The sequence below is a fragment of the Equus caballus genome, chromosome 11 (assembly GCF_041296265.1).
Source record: "Equus caballus isolate H_3958 breed thoroughbred chromosome 11, TB-T2T, whole genome shotgun sequence".
Classification (NCBI taxonomy): domain Eukaryota; kingdom Metazoa; phylum Chordata; class Mammalia; order Perissodactyla; family Equidae; genus Equus; species Equus caballus.
Window position 1 is genome coordinate 22,405,635 of NC_091694.1, and position 14,914 is coordinate 22,420,548.

General features: G+C 54.8%; 1 protein-coding gene across 2 annotated transcripts; it reads right to left on the reverse strand.

Annotated features, from left to right (window-relative positions):
• Positions 1–751: 751 nt before the first annotated feature.
• RAPGEFL1 (Rap guanine nucleotide exchange factor like 1) lies at positions 752–14,570 on the reverse strand. 2 transcript variants are annotated; one of them, XR_002811455.2, is made up of 15 exons: positions 13,667–14,570; positions 10,798–10,876; positions 9,749–9,884; positions 9,420–9,517; positions 7,565–7,677; positions 7,144–7,311; positions 6,099–6,196; positions 5,868–5,990; positions 5,124–5,302; positions 4,942–5,032; positions 4,322–4,376; positions 3,894–3,981; positions 3,640–3,704; positions 3,220–3,274; positions 752–3,001 (listed from the first exon to the last, which is right to left on the reverse strand). XR_002811455.2 is itself a non-coding variant. In XM_023652569.2 (15 exons), exons 1-15 carry the CDS (start codon positions 14,184–14,186, stop codon positions 2,877–2,879), a joined length of 1,989 nt encoding a protein of 662 aa, XP_023508337.1. In that variant the 5' UTR covers positions 14,187–14,570; the 3' UTR covers positions 752–2,876. The 2 variants fall into 2 exon arrangements, 1 of the variants encoding a protein (XP_023508337.1); XM_023652569.2 differs by having other exon boundaries at positions 4,326–4,376.
• Positions 14,571–14,914: the final 344 nt, after the last annotated feature.

Consider the following 14,914-nt stretch of genomic DNA (forward strand, 5'->3'; position numbering starts at 1 on the left):
TGGCCCCGTGGCTGAGCGGTTAAGTTCGCGCGCCCCGCTGCAGGTGGCCCAGTGTTTCGTCAGCTCGAATCCTGGGCGCGGACATGGCACCGCTCATCAAACCACGTTGAGGCAGCATCCCACATACCACAACTAGAAGGACTCACAACGAAGAATATACAACTGTGTACCGAGGGGCTTTGGGGAGAAAAAGGAAAAAGAATAAAATCTTTAAAAAAAGAAAACTTGAGTGGATGAGAGGACTGTTTTTTAAGATGCAGCAGATTGGGGAATAGCAGATGTAGGGTGAGGGAAGGTCAAGGGCTCGTGTGTAGCTGTTTGGGTACATGATGTCTCCTGCAGCTTAGGCTCTAGATGCCCCATACTTTAGTGTAAATGGTAAATACTGGTGGTGTGAATAATGCATGCTGTCTGCAGGGGACAGATCTGGGTTAGGGGCCCAGTTCTACCCCCTCACTTACCCTGTAACTTGGAGCTTATGCTGGGACTGCCCAGCTTCCGTCTTCCACCTTACAGTGTTAGAATTAAACAAGATCACATATCTATGGCACCCGGAACATGGAACAACTAAAATATTCACTCTTCCAAGTTCCAGGCTCCATGTGACATGTCTCATGAGGTTGGCACCTTTTCCTCTCATCCACATTTTCAAAGTCACTCCAGAACAGTCCTGCTGAGGGGCCCAGCACAGTCCCCTCTTGCCTCCTTCAGCCCTTCCCCAGGCTCAAAGAAACAGAATGGAGAACAGCAGGCGGGTTGATTCATAGACTTTATCGGCTTTTACTCCACCCAGAGGTTTCTGCAAAGACAACCAAGCCTGTACAATACACACGGTTCACTCTGTTAAAGCTGTGGGGCACGGGGTGGGGAGGAATGGGGTCCAGGGGGGACCAGGAGGCCCCATGGAGGCAGCAGGGCAGGCGTCAAGGCTAGGGGCGGGCAGCAGCCAGACTGAACCAGTGGGCCCCAGTGTTCGAGGAGGGCTGTGGGAGCTGGAGTGAGAAGGCTGCTGAGGGGGGTTAGGAGGAAGGGTGGCAGCAGGGAAAGGAGGGAGCATTAGCAGTTGCAGGGAGGAGGCAGGAGCAGGAGGGGGGCCATGGTCATTGTCTACAGGGGACAAAGTTGGGGGGGAGGACAGCGCCCATGTATGTGTGGGTGGGGGTGGGGAGTCCATAGACGTTTTCTGCAGCAGGAGCAAGACAGACCGCTGTATAAAAGGGACTGTACAACATAACCTATGATACATTGTTTACATATGATACAAGGCTCTTTCTCTCTTTGAGTTTTAAAAAATAAATTTACAATTCCAGAGCTTTTGGTAAAAAATATATACACCTCCAGAGCAGGAGCGGCAGCTGCTTTTGCTGCTGCTGCTGCTGCCTCTTCAGAAGGGAAAGAGGTGGTGCCAGAGAAGAGGGTGAGGCTGCGCCAGGAAACCCCACCTAGTAGCTGCCAGGAGCCCCTGCACCCCTCAGCCCTGGAGGCCCGTGATGGGAGAGGGAAGGGAGACAGAGAGGTAACAAAGGCATGGCCAGAGTCCAGTTTTGCCTTTACAGTCTCCGCCATTTCCTCCCCCCACTTTTGGGGGATGCCCTCCCCAGGTACAGGGGTCCAGGTACAAGGGCCCGCTCCACCCAAGCTCTGATGAAGAGGACAAACGGGGAGTCAAGACAGGGAGAAGGAGGGGCTGGCCTGGTGGCGTAGTAGTTAAGTTCATGTGCTCTGCTTCAGTGGCCTGGGGTTTGCCAGTTTGGATCCTGGGCGTGGACCTGCATATCGCTCATCAAGCCATGGTGTGGTGGCATCCCACATACAAAACAGAGGAAGATTGGCAACAGATGTTAGCTCAGGGCCAATCTCCCTCACCAAAAAAAAAAGAGAGAGAGAGAGGGAGAAGGATAGAGACTATGTTGTTGGTGTCATATATAAGAGCCAGAAGGGGATGACAGCTCCCTTCTTAGCAGTGAGACACCCCAAAAGCAGGAGTGCAGGCACCCCTGACTCCTGATACCGCCACACCCTACCTCACTGCAGTGCAGAGGGAGGGTCCAGTAGGAAGCCTAGGCCCGTGTTTCCCTGAGCATCTTTTACCCTCTCGTGGGAGCCCACCCAGGGACCTTCAAGAGGCCTGAGTGGGGAGCTTACAAGGGCTGATGGGTAACCCCTCCTACCTGCGGCTGCTCCCTGACCTCACAAGCAGCTTCGCCCACAAGCCTGGGCATGCAGGGCAGCAGAGGAGCTGAGCAGGGAGTGGTGCGGGTGGGGAAAGCAGCCCGCACTGTCCCAGGGGCAGAGTGGACAAGGGTAGCACCAAACAGAAGGACTCCCCCGCAGCACATACAACACCCTCCCTGAATTACCAGATGCGCTCCTCCTCCTTAAAAGGGGACACACGCACATACACACGCAGACACAAGGGCAATATAATATGCAGGGGGGTACATCCAGGGGTCCCAGCCCTGACCAGGGAGATGGTAGACAGGTGGCAGAGAGGAAGGCTGCCAATCCCGCCCACAGTTCTGTTCGATGAGACAGGAGGGTGGGCAGCTTTCCTCCCTGCTTGGGAAGAGAAGGTCGGACACTCCATCTCCAGAACAGACCTCCATGGGAGGGGACAGAGGAAGGAGCTCTCTGCCCCCTTTCCCTTCGAGGGCAGGAACCAGCAGAGTGGTTTTGGCTTGAAGGAGCCAGGGGGAGAGGACTTCAGCAGGATGAACAGGCTTATGAGTCCAGGGGTAAATCCAGCCAACTCCTTCCCATGGGGCGGGAAGCTGCTCCAGGGGAGAGATGTCAGAGGTGGGTTGGGACATCATACAAAGTGCTTGAGTGCCAGGTGCCCGAGGACCCTGGTGGGGGGCCGACCAGAACCTCTGTTCTCACTGACTATTAGCCTCCAGCTTGTAGGAGAGCTCGAAGAGGAGGTTCTGGTTGTCGATGACCTGGAACTGGCGCACGTAGGCCTTGGTCTGCAGGTGATGGGGAGATGCCTCCATATCCAGGCCTGGGGGCATAAGAAGAGAGAGGCCCATTGGGTGCCTAGCCTCCCTTCTTCCTCTACACACAAATGGGCCAGAGGAGAAGGGTGTGAATTGGGACAGGTGTCGGGCAGGAGGGCCCCTAAGGAGGCCAAGGAGAGAATGGAGAACATTTGGGCAGGGAGTTCTCCCCGGAACACTCCACTGCTCTGCCTATAATGCACTCAGAGCCCTGGGTACTCACAAAGGGGCCGGCTCCGGTATCTGCGGATTGTCCTCACTTTTTCAGCCACTGAATGCTGGGAGATAACAAAGAATGAGCCCTACAAAGGACACTGAAAGACCCTCCCCCTCTCATGCTCCTCTGCCTCCATTCTCAAACTCAGTTGATTTTACTCCCTCCAGTCCCCAATTCTGGACGGTCTCAGGAGGACCAAAGAAGGAGGTGTAACAGGGTGCCAGGTGAGAGGAGGTAGAGTTGCCCCCAACTGCCTGTCAGCTTGGCCACCTGTGGGCGGGGTGACAGTCAGGGAGACAGTCAGGCATCTATCTGCCAGGCAAGCTGGATGCCAAGGAGGAAGGCTGCTGTCTCTAGGGGGGTGCCAGGAGAGGGGGAGGATGCCAGCCCCCCGCTCATGGGACTGGAGCTGGCAGTGCCACTCACCAGCTTCTCAATGTTCACCAAGCCATCCACAAGGGTCTTACTCCCCTCGTGCAGAAAAGTCAGGTCTAGGGGATGAGGAGGGAAGTAAATGGATAAGAGAGGAGGTCCAAAGGGCCCTTCCCCTGCCCCAGAACCCACTCAATCTAGGGGGTTCCTCTTTAGGTAGGCACTCAGAGCTCAGTTGAGAGGGGACTGAGAGGCGGAACTGGGGCAAGGAGAAGTGGAGAGGAGAGCACAGCCTGGGAACGACTCACCTTTGAGGACCAGAGGCACGAAAGGAATCACAGGGGGTTTCATCTTGGAGATCACTTCTCGGTAGCTTTTGTGGTTCCTGCAGGGGTCCTAGCATTCCACAGAAGAGGGATAAAGGGACAGACAGGCCCAAAGGATCCCAAAGACATCCCCTACTCCCTCCCTCATCCACTTGTCCTAGACACATCTCCGATCAGATAGGGGTGGGTATGAGTGTCTAGCTGGAGGGACCTGACTGCTCTCCCCTTTCCTCCAGGGAAAACGGGGTAGCATCGTTGCACTCTGCCCCTCCCAGGAGGGTGGGGCAAGGAGGAGGAGGGGGAGTCCCAGGCACTAAAAACCTTGAGAGGGATGCCCTAGAAAGAAGGTTTAGGGGAACAGAGAGTCTCTGGGGTACAAGTCCAGAGGCAGATCAAAGAGCCAAACCTACTCACTGTCAAGTTCTCAAATTTGCGGAACAAGTTCTTGAATTTCCCTGGCAGCTTCTGCAGAGAGTTTGAAGGAAAGAAAAGGAATGTCAGAATGAAACTCCTTGGGTTTCACGGGAGCTTCTGGCTAATCCCCAGGTGTTAGAGGTGGAAAGGGCCTATGTGTGTCTCCCAGGGGGCTGGGAGGCTGGTGGTGAAGTAGAGTCAGCCCTTCGCTCAGTCTGGGGAGCTTGCAGTAGCCCAAAGGAATACATTATTCTGGGGGAAAGGGAGGCTTCTGCTTATACACGTGCCACGGACAAGGTGCCTCACTGAACGTTGGCTGAAATCCAATAGCCGAGTCTGTGACCTTGCCTGGGCTGTCTGACCCCACTCAGGCTGAGGACTCCGCCTCTGGACTAATCTGGACTAGGCCAGGGTCCATTAGCCAAGCTGTGTGCCCTAGGGCCGGATCTGCCAGAAGAGGGCGCCTCCTTCCAATGGGCACAAATGCTCCCTATAGGCTAGCAGCAGCCCCAGGAGGTCGCATCGGGTGAGCCCAGGGTGTCAAGACTGAGGCTGGAGGCCAAGATCCCCGGAGGGGGCCAGCACAGACCGGAGGAGAGGGAAGAATTCTCATCACCTCCCAGGTGAGCCGCAGGCGGCTGACAGCAGCGTTGTCCAGCCCCATGACCACAGCGTAGAAGGACAGCAGGTCCTGGTTCTGCTTGCAGCTGTAGGGGTGCGAGGCCGGGTCAGGGGGCGGTCAGGCGGCGGCGGCCGCCCGTCCTCCGCGCTCCCCCATCGCCAGCCGGCCGCACTCACATGGCCGCGATCTTGATGAACTTCTTGAGCAGCTGCGCGCGCTTGCCCGGGGCCTCGCAGAGCAGCACCTCGGTGGCCACCCAGTGTGTGACCTCGCTGCAGCGCTGCAGCAGCAGCTCCAGGTTGGCCGTCTCGCGGCGGCCGCGCTCCCCGTGGAACACGTAGTCCACGAACTCCAGCTGCACCCACGGTGGCGGAGGGCCCGCCAGGGCGTGGGGGGTGTGGGTGGGAAGATGGCAGCGCAAGGCGGTGAGGAGAGAACGGCAGGAGGGCGGGGGCGGGAGGGGTAGAAAATAGAACAAACCAGGACAGGACAGGATGCAGCAGAGATGGGGAAAAAAACAACCAACATTAATAATACTCTACCGTCTATGGAGCACTCACTAGGTGCCCCGCCCTTGCTAGAGGCTGACTTGTTCTCAAGGCAGCCAATTGATAGACATTATTGTCGCTGCCTTATTTGATGTCTTTAATAGTGAATATTTTAAAAATACTATGGATCAGGTTCTGTGTAAGCTTCACTTGGGCCCTGAACTACTCTGCTAGGGGGTCTATCTGTTTATTGTTTTTTTCAGAGGAAGGGACAAAGGCTTAGAGAGGTTATAACTGCATTGCCCAAAGGCATGCTGCAAGTGAGCACTCCTACTAGGAAGTTCGGCTGCAGACACTGCCTCCCTCCAGGCCCCGGCATTGGCACATTTCTCCCTCCAGGCCCCCAGCCCTGCACCAGGCCTCAGTCTCTACCTCGTGCACACATCGGAACAGCTCCCAGTGGAAGGCAGTAAGGTGGTTGGCAACGTCCTCAGGCTCCACCCGGTGGATCTCTGTGTCTCCAGGGGAGACCTGGATCTCCTCAGGGAGGGGCACCTGGTGGCAAGCAGGGACACAGGGGCTGGCTCCACCCTGGGCTTGTGAGTTTCTGCTCCCAGCCCCTCCCAGCCCTGGCTACCAGCCAAGGCCTTGTGAACTTCTTACCAGGGCCTCATAGCTGTCCCGGGTGCAGGCAAACAGGTGGCTGTTGATGCCCAGTGTGGTGAAGACACAGTCTTCATGCGGCTGGAGAAGGACCTTCTCTGAAGAAGAAGGAGCTGCTCTGCCTCAGCCCGGGCCACCTGCACCCCCACACACCCCAGCCACTGTCGCCATCCCATGCAGATGCTCCTAACCCTGCATGGACAGGTTCTAGACTAACGGGACTCGTACTAACACCAGGTTAAGCTGTATTTATATGAAACTTTTCAAATGATTTCTTCTGCATTTATAACCTCTTTTTTGCTCCCAACGTTCTTTCATAGCTCTTGATTCATTCTATCATCCCTGTGACACTGGGAAAGCAGGAATTTTTTTCCCATCTTAGAGGAAAATAAGGCTATGACTACACTGCAGGCTTTTTGCTTTCCCACAGGGATTGGAGGCCTATCCTGTGTCTTTAGCCTCAAAAACGTAGCATCCTTAGGTATTAGAGGAAATTAAAGGACCAGAACACGATCCCAAAGTAAGAGGCAAGCACCCAGATTGGAATCCACCTGTCCTGGACCAGTGCCTCACAAATGTTAATGTGCATAGGAATCACCTGGGGATCTTGTTAAAATGTACATTCTGATTCAGCAGGTCTGGAGTGGGCTCTGAAATACTGCATTTTTATTTTACTTCATTTATTTTTTATTTTTTTGTGAGGAAGATTGGCCCTGAGCTAATATCTGTTCCAATCTTCCTCTATTTTGTATGTGGGATGCTACCACAGCATGGCTTGAGCGGTTCATAGGTCTCCGCCTGGGATCAGAATCTGTGAGCCCCAAGCTGCCAAAGCAGAGCGTGCAAACTTAACCACTATGCCACCAGGCCGGCCCCAGAAATACTGCATTTTTAACAAGTTCCCAGGTGATATTCATGTGGCTTGCCCAGGGATCACACTTCAAGTAGCCCAGGCCTAGAATTCAGTCTTCACCCCTGCCCCAGGGCACTGGACTTGTCAGTTTCTCTTCTTGTGGCCCCCAGCCCAGCTTTTCCTGACCCTCACCTCCTGAGGAGGCCACAGCTACCAGGATGAGGGAATCCTCACGCCCTGCAGGCTCCTCCGAGTACTGCAATTTCTCCGTCACAGAGCCCAGAATGTCCTGCACAGACGCTGACAGGCGGCTGCGTATGGTCACGTAAGAGTGGTCAGGCATGTAGACCCGGCAGAAGACTGGACAGACAGAAGAAGGTGGCTTTTCATCAGAGGGCAGCATGGCAACACTGGCACAGTCCCCTCCAGGGCACATCTGTTCCCCACCCACTCCACCCCTAACCCTAAATTGATTGGCCTCTGAAAAAGATGCTGTGAAAAGGACTGGTTCTAGTGCACAAGGAGACTCCACAGAGGAGGCCTAAGACCCAGAGACCCCACAGGGCCCCTGAGCCATTCAGGAAGCCCTGCCCCTCCAAATGCCCATACTCACTCTCATCTGAGCCCCGGAAGGCCACTCGGGTCTGCAGACAGGAGTCTATTCGGCGGAAGTGGCGGAAAAGTGGCTTCACCTGCTTGCTGGGTGGCTGGCTCTCCTCTGGGATCCTGGCATGGACACAGCTGGGCATCAGGGAGCCCTGCCAGGCATATGGAGCACCAGGCAGGCAACATCAAGCAGGGATATCAGAACTGGGTCAAGGCTGCACCAGCACCAGGTTCAGAAAGTGGTGAAGGAGGTCAGAAGAGAGGACAATGACCAGCATGGCACAACTGTCCAAGTGACCCAAATCAAATGCCACCTCTTCCATGAATTCTTCTCTGATCCACCCCACCTACCAGGAAAGGTCACTTTTTTGCCTCAACTGCTATAGGACATTGGGCTAATATTTGTTTATGTGTTTGTCTTATGTCTTCTACAGGATTGAGAAGTTTTAAGGGCTGGGATTAGTTCTTACTGAATTTCTTTTCATCCTCCAGGCCTAGCACACTGCTTGGCACATGGTAAGTGTAGGTCATCAGCTGTTTGCTGAATTTTGCCAACAAGAACTTCACAGTCTGCGAAGGAGACAGACGTGCATACAGCTACTTCTAACACAAGGCAGGAGGTGTTAGGTGATATAACAAAGGTACAAGGAGAGTTATGTTGGGTATGGAGGAGGGAGAAAGCTGCTCCTAAAGGGAGGATCTGTGGAACTTTCATTAAGAAGATGGCATTTGACCTGGGCCTTGAAGGACAACAGGAAGAGAAGGGGATGGGAGGAGGTCCTTCTGGAGTGGACCATATAAATGACATCAGGGAAGCTGGGAAAGCACAGGAGTTCAGAGAATGGTGGGGTGTATAGGGAGTGTCATGGGTGGAGGGGGGTGTGGGAGATGAGATGGGAAAGATCAGCAGAAGGCAGAAAGCGAAGGGCATTGAATGCTGTGTTAGGATGTTGCAACTTTGTCTTGTAGACAATGGAGAGCCATGGATGTTTCTGAAACTGAAGCATTCTGTTGTCGAGTTTGAAAGATCTCTCTGGTGTCAGCGTAAGAAGGGAGAGAAGATACAAGACCATAAGCTGAAGCCCTTGATAGGAGGCTGTGGCAATAATCCAGGTGAGAGATAATGAGGCCTAACGAGGGTTGTGATGGTGGGGATGGAGTGGAGAAAAACCAAAAGGGCCAAAGGAATGGATGGAAGGATGGATGGATGGATGGATGGATGCAGTGGTGTCCTGAAGCCACTGACACTGGCTCATGAGAGTAGATTGTTACATTTTGGGGAATTTTGCCAACTGGTTTTTAAACACAGCCATTAAAAGTAGTAATAATAAATAAATACACATATATATCTCATATATCATCATATATATATATCAAAGCCATTAAAAAAATATATATATATGTTTTATAAACGTACAGTCAAATTATTACCAAAAAAGTAGTTTCCTAATTGTTTTAGTACTATCTGTGCTCTTCAGGTTATTTACATCTATTGTACTTATATGGTGAAAATACTATATAATGGCTTGCAACTGCACAGCTCTTCCCAACTTCACATGCAGTGATGGCTCGTTGGTAGATTGAAATCAGAGAGTTTACACCATGGGAATCAGCAAAAGCTACAAATCAGGGTTCTTTTTCCTGAAGTGCTGGTTGTTAAATATTTACCAGTACACCCATCAGATTGACAAATAAATGGATAGGAGAATGGACAAAAAACTGACTGGAGACAGTGCTATTCTCCAGTAAGAAAAGGGACTGAAATAAAACCATATTGGAGCTCAAAGCCCAGAGGCAGGCCCTGTAATAGAAGAACATGGGGGCCCTCATTCCTGTCCCCTCCCCCGACCCATTCCCCTCACTTTAGCTCCACTGTTTCCACAAGCTGGTGCAGCCTCAGTGTGTCCTCTCGGAGGTCCTGGTAAAGGGACTCATCCTTCATAATCAGCAGGTACAAATCCTGGGGAGAGGAGGAGAGAAGGTGACGGCAGGGGTCTCATTCTGAGCATCACTCTCTGCAAGGGCTGGGGCAGGGTCCCCATGCCTTCAAGCGTAGAAGAACCATATAAGCTAAGGCCTACTGGCATGTTTTCCTTCCAGATACCCAGCTTGAGGAGTATGGCTCCTTCAAAGGGCCCCTTTCCAGAGCTAATAGCCCGCTCACCCACAGGCCCTCTTCCCCCAGGCCCACCTTGATGATGCAGCCGGCCCCCTCTTCCTCCTGCAGCAGCCCCTGGTATGTGTCCAAGAAATGAAGAAGCATGGCTAGGCAGGCCTGCTTCCGGCCCAGCCCCTCGGGGCCCTCCATGCCTCCTGCCCAAACAAAGCTGACCCCTAAGTTAAGAAAAAGCCTTGGGCAAGCAGATCTGAGGAAACTGGGAAGGGGATGGGAGGCTAAACCTCCTAGAGATATTCTCTAGGTTTGGGGCCGGGGAGAAAGAGGCCAGGGATTCCTGGAACCAAGACCCCCTCATGCCCCAGCCCAGGTTTTTGCTCGGATTAGGTAGGGATGGCACCCACTTGACCATATCCAGCTCCTGCCTATTTGAACTTCACTTGAGGATACCCTGCCTGGACCCACCCAACCTCTGGCCGGCCCACAGCCTGGAGCTCACAGCAGCCTAATGAAGGCCAATGGTGCTTACCACAAACCTGACCATACCTCAATGTAAGGCCTGGCATTTCTAAGAAAGCCTATGATATTCTATTCAGCAGACTGACATTTACAATTAGGTCCTAAAATAACTCAATGAGAGGCCCTATGCTTACATGAGACCCTATGAATAGCCCAGCCAGTGGCTGGTCTCTAGCAGACCCTACTACAGCACAGCCATGACCTGATGTTTACATCAGACCCCGTAATAACTCACTGGGCAACCAGATGTTTAGAGCAACAATTCAGTGGGGAAACAGGCACTCTTAATAGAATAATGACACCTTACATTTGTACAGGGCTCTGCAGTCTCCAGAGCACTCCCACATCTGCTATCAGATGGATCTGCACAGCATTCCTGTAGGTAGGCAGGGCAGGTGCTATTTACCCCCATTTTACAGAAGAGGAAATTGAGGCCCCAGGAAGTTAGGTGATCTGCCCAAGGTCACAAAGCTGGTGAGTAAAAAGCCTGGAATTGAAACTCACGTATGCTTTCTAGGGAAGAGCTTAGGGCCTGACATCACATGTGGGGTGGGCAGGGTGGCTCCCTCCTGACCTCCCCTTTTGCAAGCACTACAAAAGGATATTACTGGTGTAGCTCCTGCAGAAATTTCTCCGTGGGGAGGAAGAGAGAATGGGTGAGGACGATGTCATCCAGCAGGATATCTGTAGAGATCAATTGGTGCCACTGATGTCAGGAGGGCACTTCCAGGACCCAACTGGACACTTCCCATCCCCCTCTCTTGCCTCTGAGGCTGAGTTCTCATTAGCCAGGCTGGAGCCCCAGCCACCTGCCCTGTCATGCTTCGCACAAGCGCACACACACACATGTGTGAAGGTTCTGGGCAGCCGCTGCGGGGGTGGGGTTGGCAGCTGCCAAGGCAGCTGGAGGGAAGGAGGGGGTGCCCTTCCATGGCCACGCCCACTTCTCTTCAATGTGTGGGAAGCTGGTCAGATAATACACCAAGCTCGAGATCTGCCTGAAAAAAGAGGTAGCCCACAGAATTGTCTCTAGATAAAGAGAACGTCCACACACAGAGGTTAGGGTCAGCAGGGTGTGTGTGTGTGTGTTTATGTATTCCTCCTCTCCTCCTCACTCCCTACCTAACAGCTTTGAGTTCCAACTAGGCAGGTGAGAACCAGCCCATTAAAAGGGAGAGGGAGCAACTGCCATCTCTTTGATCCCAAAGCCTTTAAGTAGAAAACCTGTGTCCTCTGAGTGCCCAGAGATGGAAGGGTTAATGATGGAAGGGTAGATGGGAGTGGCTCTTCTCACCACCCTTTTCCCCACCACACCTCCATCTGGGCCTGGCTCAGCCAGTCAGCCAGGTACAAGGTCACCCTGACTTGCAGCCTGCCCTGGGGTGGGGCTGGGCAGCCTGGCACACACAGACAGGTAGGGCACAGAGAGGGAGCCAGGTGTCCTCACCAGGACAGGTTAGGGCCAGGTCCCCAGGCACTGCCCCAGGACAAAAGCAAGGCTTCTGACGGCCCGTGGCTCACCATCTCCTGGCCTCCAATTCTAGCCATGAGGTGGAAGAGGAGAACCAACACAAGATCCTCTCCTTCAACTATTTCATTTCACAAATGAGAAAGCGAGGCCCAGAGCTGGGAGGTACTTGCCTGGTGCTGGAACAAGAACCCAGACTCCTGAGTCTTTGTTCTTTTCTCAATATGCCTGAGACAAGTAGAGTGTCAGGGTAGAGCCCAGTGGTCATATGGGGCTGCTTAGATGTTTCAGAGACTTTGGCTAGTTTGGGGGTACCTTCTGGAAGTTCCCTTCTCCCACACACCCTGGGAGGAAACCAAGATGGCTTGAGAACATTGGTTATATTGGAGAATATCAGAGTAGCAGGTTAAGCTGATTCTCATCCACTCTAGGACTGGTTTGGGGTTTCCCAAACCAGTTTCTCCAGGGATCCAGCCTGCCAGGGCAGATAATACAGTGACAATCAATTCAGGAGTCCTTCCCCAGGGGAGACTGAGCAGAGTCTGTGGCACCAGGTTCCTGTAGAAGGGGAAAGACAGTTTCTCCTTTTTCCTCTCCTTTTTCCTTTCCTGCTGTGATCATAAAGTGAATCTGAGAGCCCCCGCCCCAACCCCCAGCTCCAGGGTTGAAACTAGAAATAGGGATGCCCAACATCCTTCCTATACGGACTCTTTAATTCACAAGAGAGCAAAGCCAGAGCAAAGGAAGAGGAACATGGGGCAGGGTTGGAGAGATGCTGCTATGGGGGCTACAGTTTGGCATCAGTCCCTTCCAAGGCAGGCTCTGGTCCAACGCACAGCCTCCCCAGGGAATGTGTCATAGAGATACAGGGTGTATGGTGTAGGCGGGAAGTTATGGTTAGGAGAGCTGTGTGTGTCTGATATTTTTCTAATTAAATCCAAAAGGTGTCAGCTCCCCAGGGCAACTACAGCCTGAGCCAAGGAGAGGACCTGGGTTTTGAGAAAAATCTAGAGGAGTGGAGCCCCATTCCATACAACTAGGTTAGGGCTCCCTGAAGAAGTCTGAGAGCCAAGTGTGAAATCCCCATCTTCAGGCCCTCAACCAGGGCTCCCAATCCTCAGACCCTGCTGGGTTTGGTGACATGCCAAGAGCTAGACCTAAAGACCCGAAAGTCTTCTATGCTGGCCGCTAACCAGCAGTTTGGGGCCTCAGTTTCCTCAAAGTCCCCTTAGTAGGGGTGCTGGTGAGGAGTGGTGAAATAGCATCATCGTTCAGGGAATAAGCCTCTCAGGGTGTGGTTTTTTTTAACAGGCCCTGTGCTGAGGCCTGCCACTGGAAGGGCGGGAGTTAGAGAGGCTCAGACCCCCCTGGATGCTGCAGGGCTCTGATGTCTGCCCAGCCAACTCTCCCCCAACAAACACCTTCTGAGTCAGCCCCCAATTAGAACGCCTCCCTCCAGCCCAAGCTGCTAAGGACAATGCATCCCTTTGCCTGAGCCCAAAAGGCAGCTTGAGCCCTGTGCCTGTCTGGCACTGCCCCACTGAGGGGGCCAGCCCTGTGCTCTGGGGCTTCTAAACAGAATCAGGCTCCTGGAAGATCTTTCAGGGGTTGGGTACTCTAGGGGGGGTGGCGCTGGGCTGCTCTGGGCAGCTTCCATCTTAGTGTGTCAGGCCCTCATTTTGGGCCACAGAAGGAGGTAGTCAATATCTGAGACCCCTGAGAGTCTGCATAAAATGCCCAGGGGAAAGGAGGGGTGACTTAAGGAGAGAAAGAGGTTCAGCGTCTTCTCCAGCCGTGGGTGAGGCTGCTACAGGGAGGAAGGTGGCACTGCCACTTCTCTTCTGCAGAAGGGTCTGTTCCTCCTATAGGCCCCCACCCCACTTCAGCTGACCACTCAACCCCACACCGAGGCTCTGCTTAGAGCCACTCCCACTCTCCAAGGGCAAGGAAGAGGAAGCAGGTGGCAACCCCCTACTCCAGGATGGATGAGCCAGCCGACTCCTTACCTGAGGCGGCGCTGTCCCTGGTGGCCCCTCCGGCCAGCCTCTCCAGAACCCGGTTCAGAAGATGCTCCGGCCGCTCGGGGGCGCCCAGGGGGGCCCAGGGAGGGGAAGGCAGGGGCTCGCCCGGGGACAGCTCATCTGAGGAGTACGAGGAAGGGGAGCGCAGGGGCCCCCCTCCCCCGAGCGGCCCAGGCCCTGGTACCTCCTCTAGCTGCAGCCAGCAGGGCCCCCCACTGCCTAGCTCCTCCGCGACTCCCGCGGGCTCTGCCCCTTCCTCCTCAGGAGGCGGCTCCAGCCCCGGTTCGGCGGGGGGCTCCCGGAGGAAAGCTGGGAGCAGCAAGCGAGACACGCTCTGACGCCGCTGCAGCGGCCGCGGTCCCCCAGCTGGACCGCCTCCCCCGCCAGGTCCCCCACCCCCTCCAAGCCCGCTGCAGCTCCCTGGACCCCCGCCGGGACCTCCTGCCACCGTTCGCCCCGCCAGCTGCGACGTCTGCTTCTTCAAAAATTTCTCCAGCGGCTTCATGCCCCCCCCCGCCCCTCTCCTCGGGGCCGCCGGGGGACCCAGGTGTCCCAGGCGCGGGCGGGGGGGGCGGGGACACGATGCTCAGAGCCGGAGGGGCAGAGCGGAGGGCCGTCCCAGGCGCTGGACTGGGGGCCAGAGGTGCCTGAGGCTCGCTGGCTGGAGTCCAGTGGCCAGTGGCCGGGGGAGGTGCCAGAGCGAACGAGCGCCCGCTCTTAGTGGCCCCCCATACTGGCTGCAGCCGGCACGCGGCCCGAAGGTGGGTAGGCTCGGGGCCAGTGCCCCCGGCTTTGCGCTCCTGGGCCGGGCTGCGGCGGCAGAAGGAGCGGGCGGAGCGCAAGACTGAGAGGACGCGGCGGCGGCGGCGGCAGCGGCGGCTGCGCTCCTGGCCCGGGGGAAGGTGGCAGAACTGAGGCCGCGCCCCCTCCTCCAGTCCCCGCCCAGTCCCCGCCCCTGCCCTTCCTGGGCCCGCCCCCTGGCCGCGCGAGGCTTGAATTTGGGTGCTGGGGCTGACCAAGCGGGAAACAGTAATGGGTTGAGTGCGCTTGGGTTCAGAGCAGACCAGAAATTAATGGCAAAGGTGAGGGAGTGATTTACTAATGGAGGGGGACTCCTGGCTCGGGGGCTTACAGGGACCCTTCGTATCGTTTCAAAGAACCAGGGCAGGTCTGTGGCCTGCACTGCTTAACTCACCTACCTGTACTCAGGTGAGGCCTACAAAGATTGCTGAT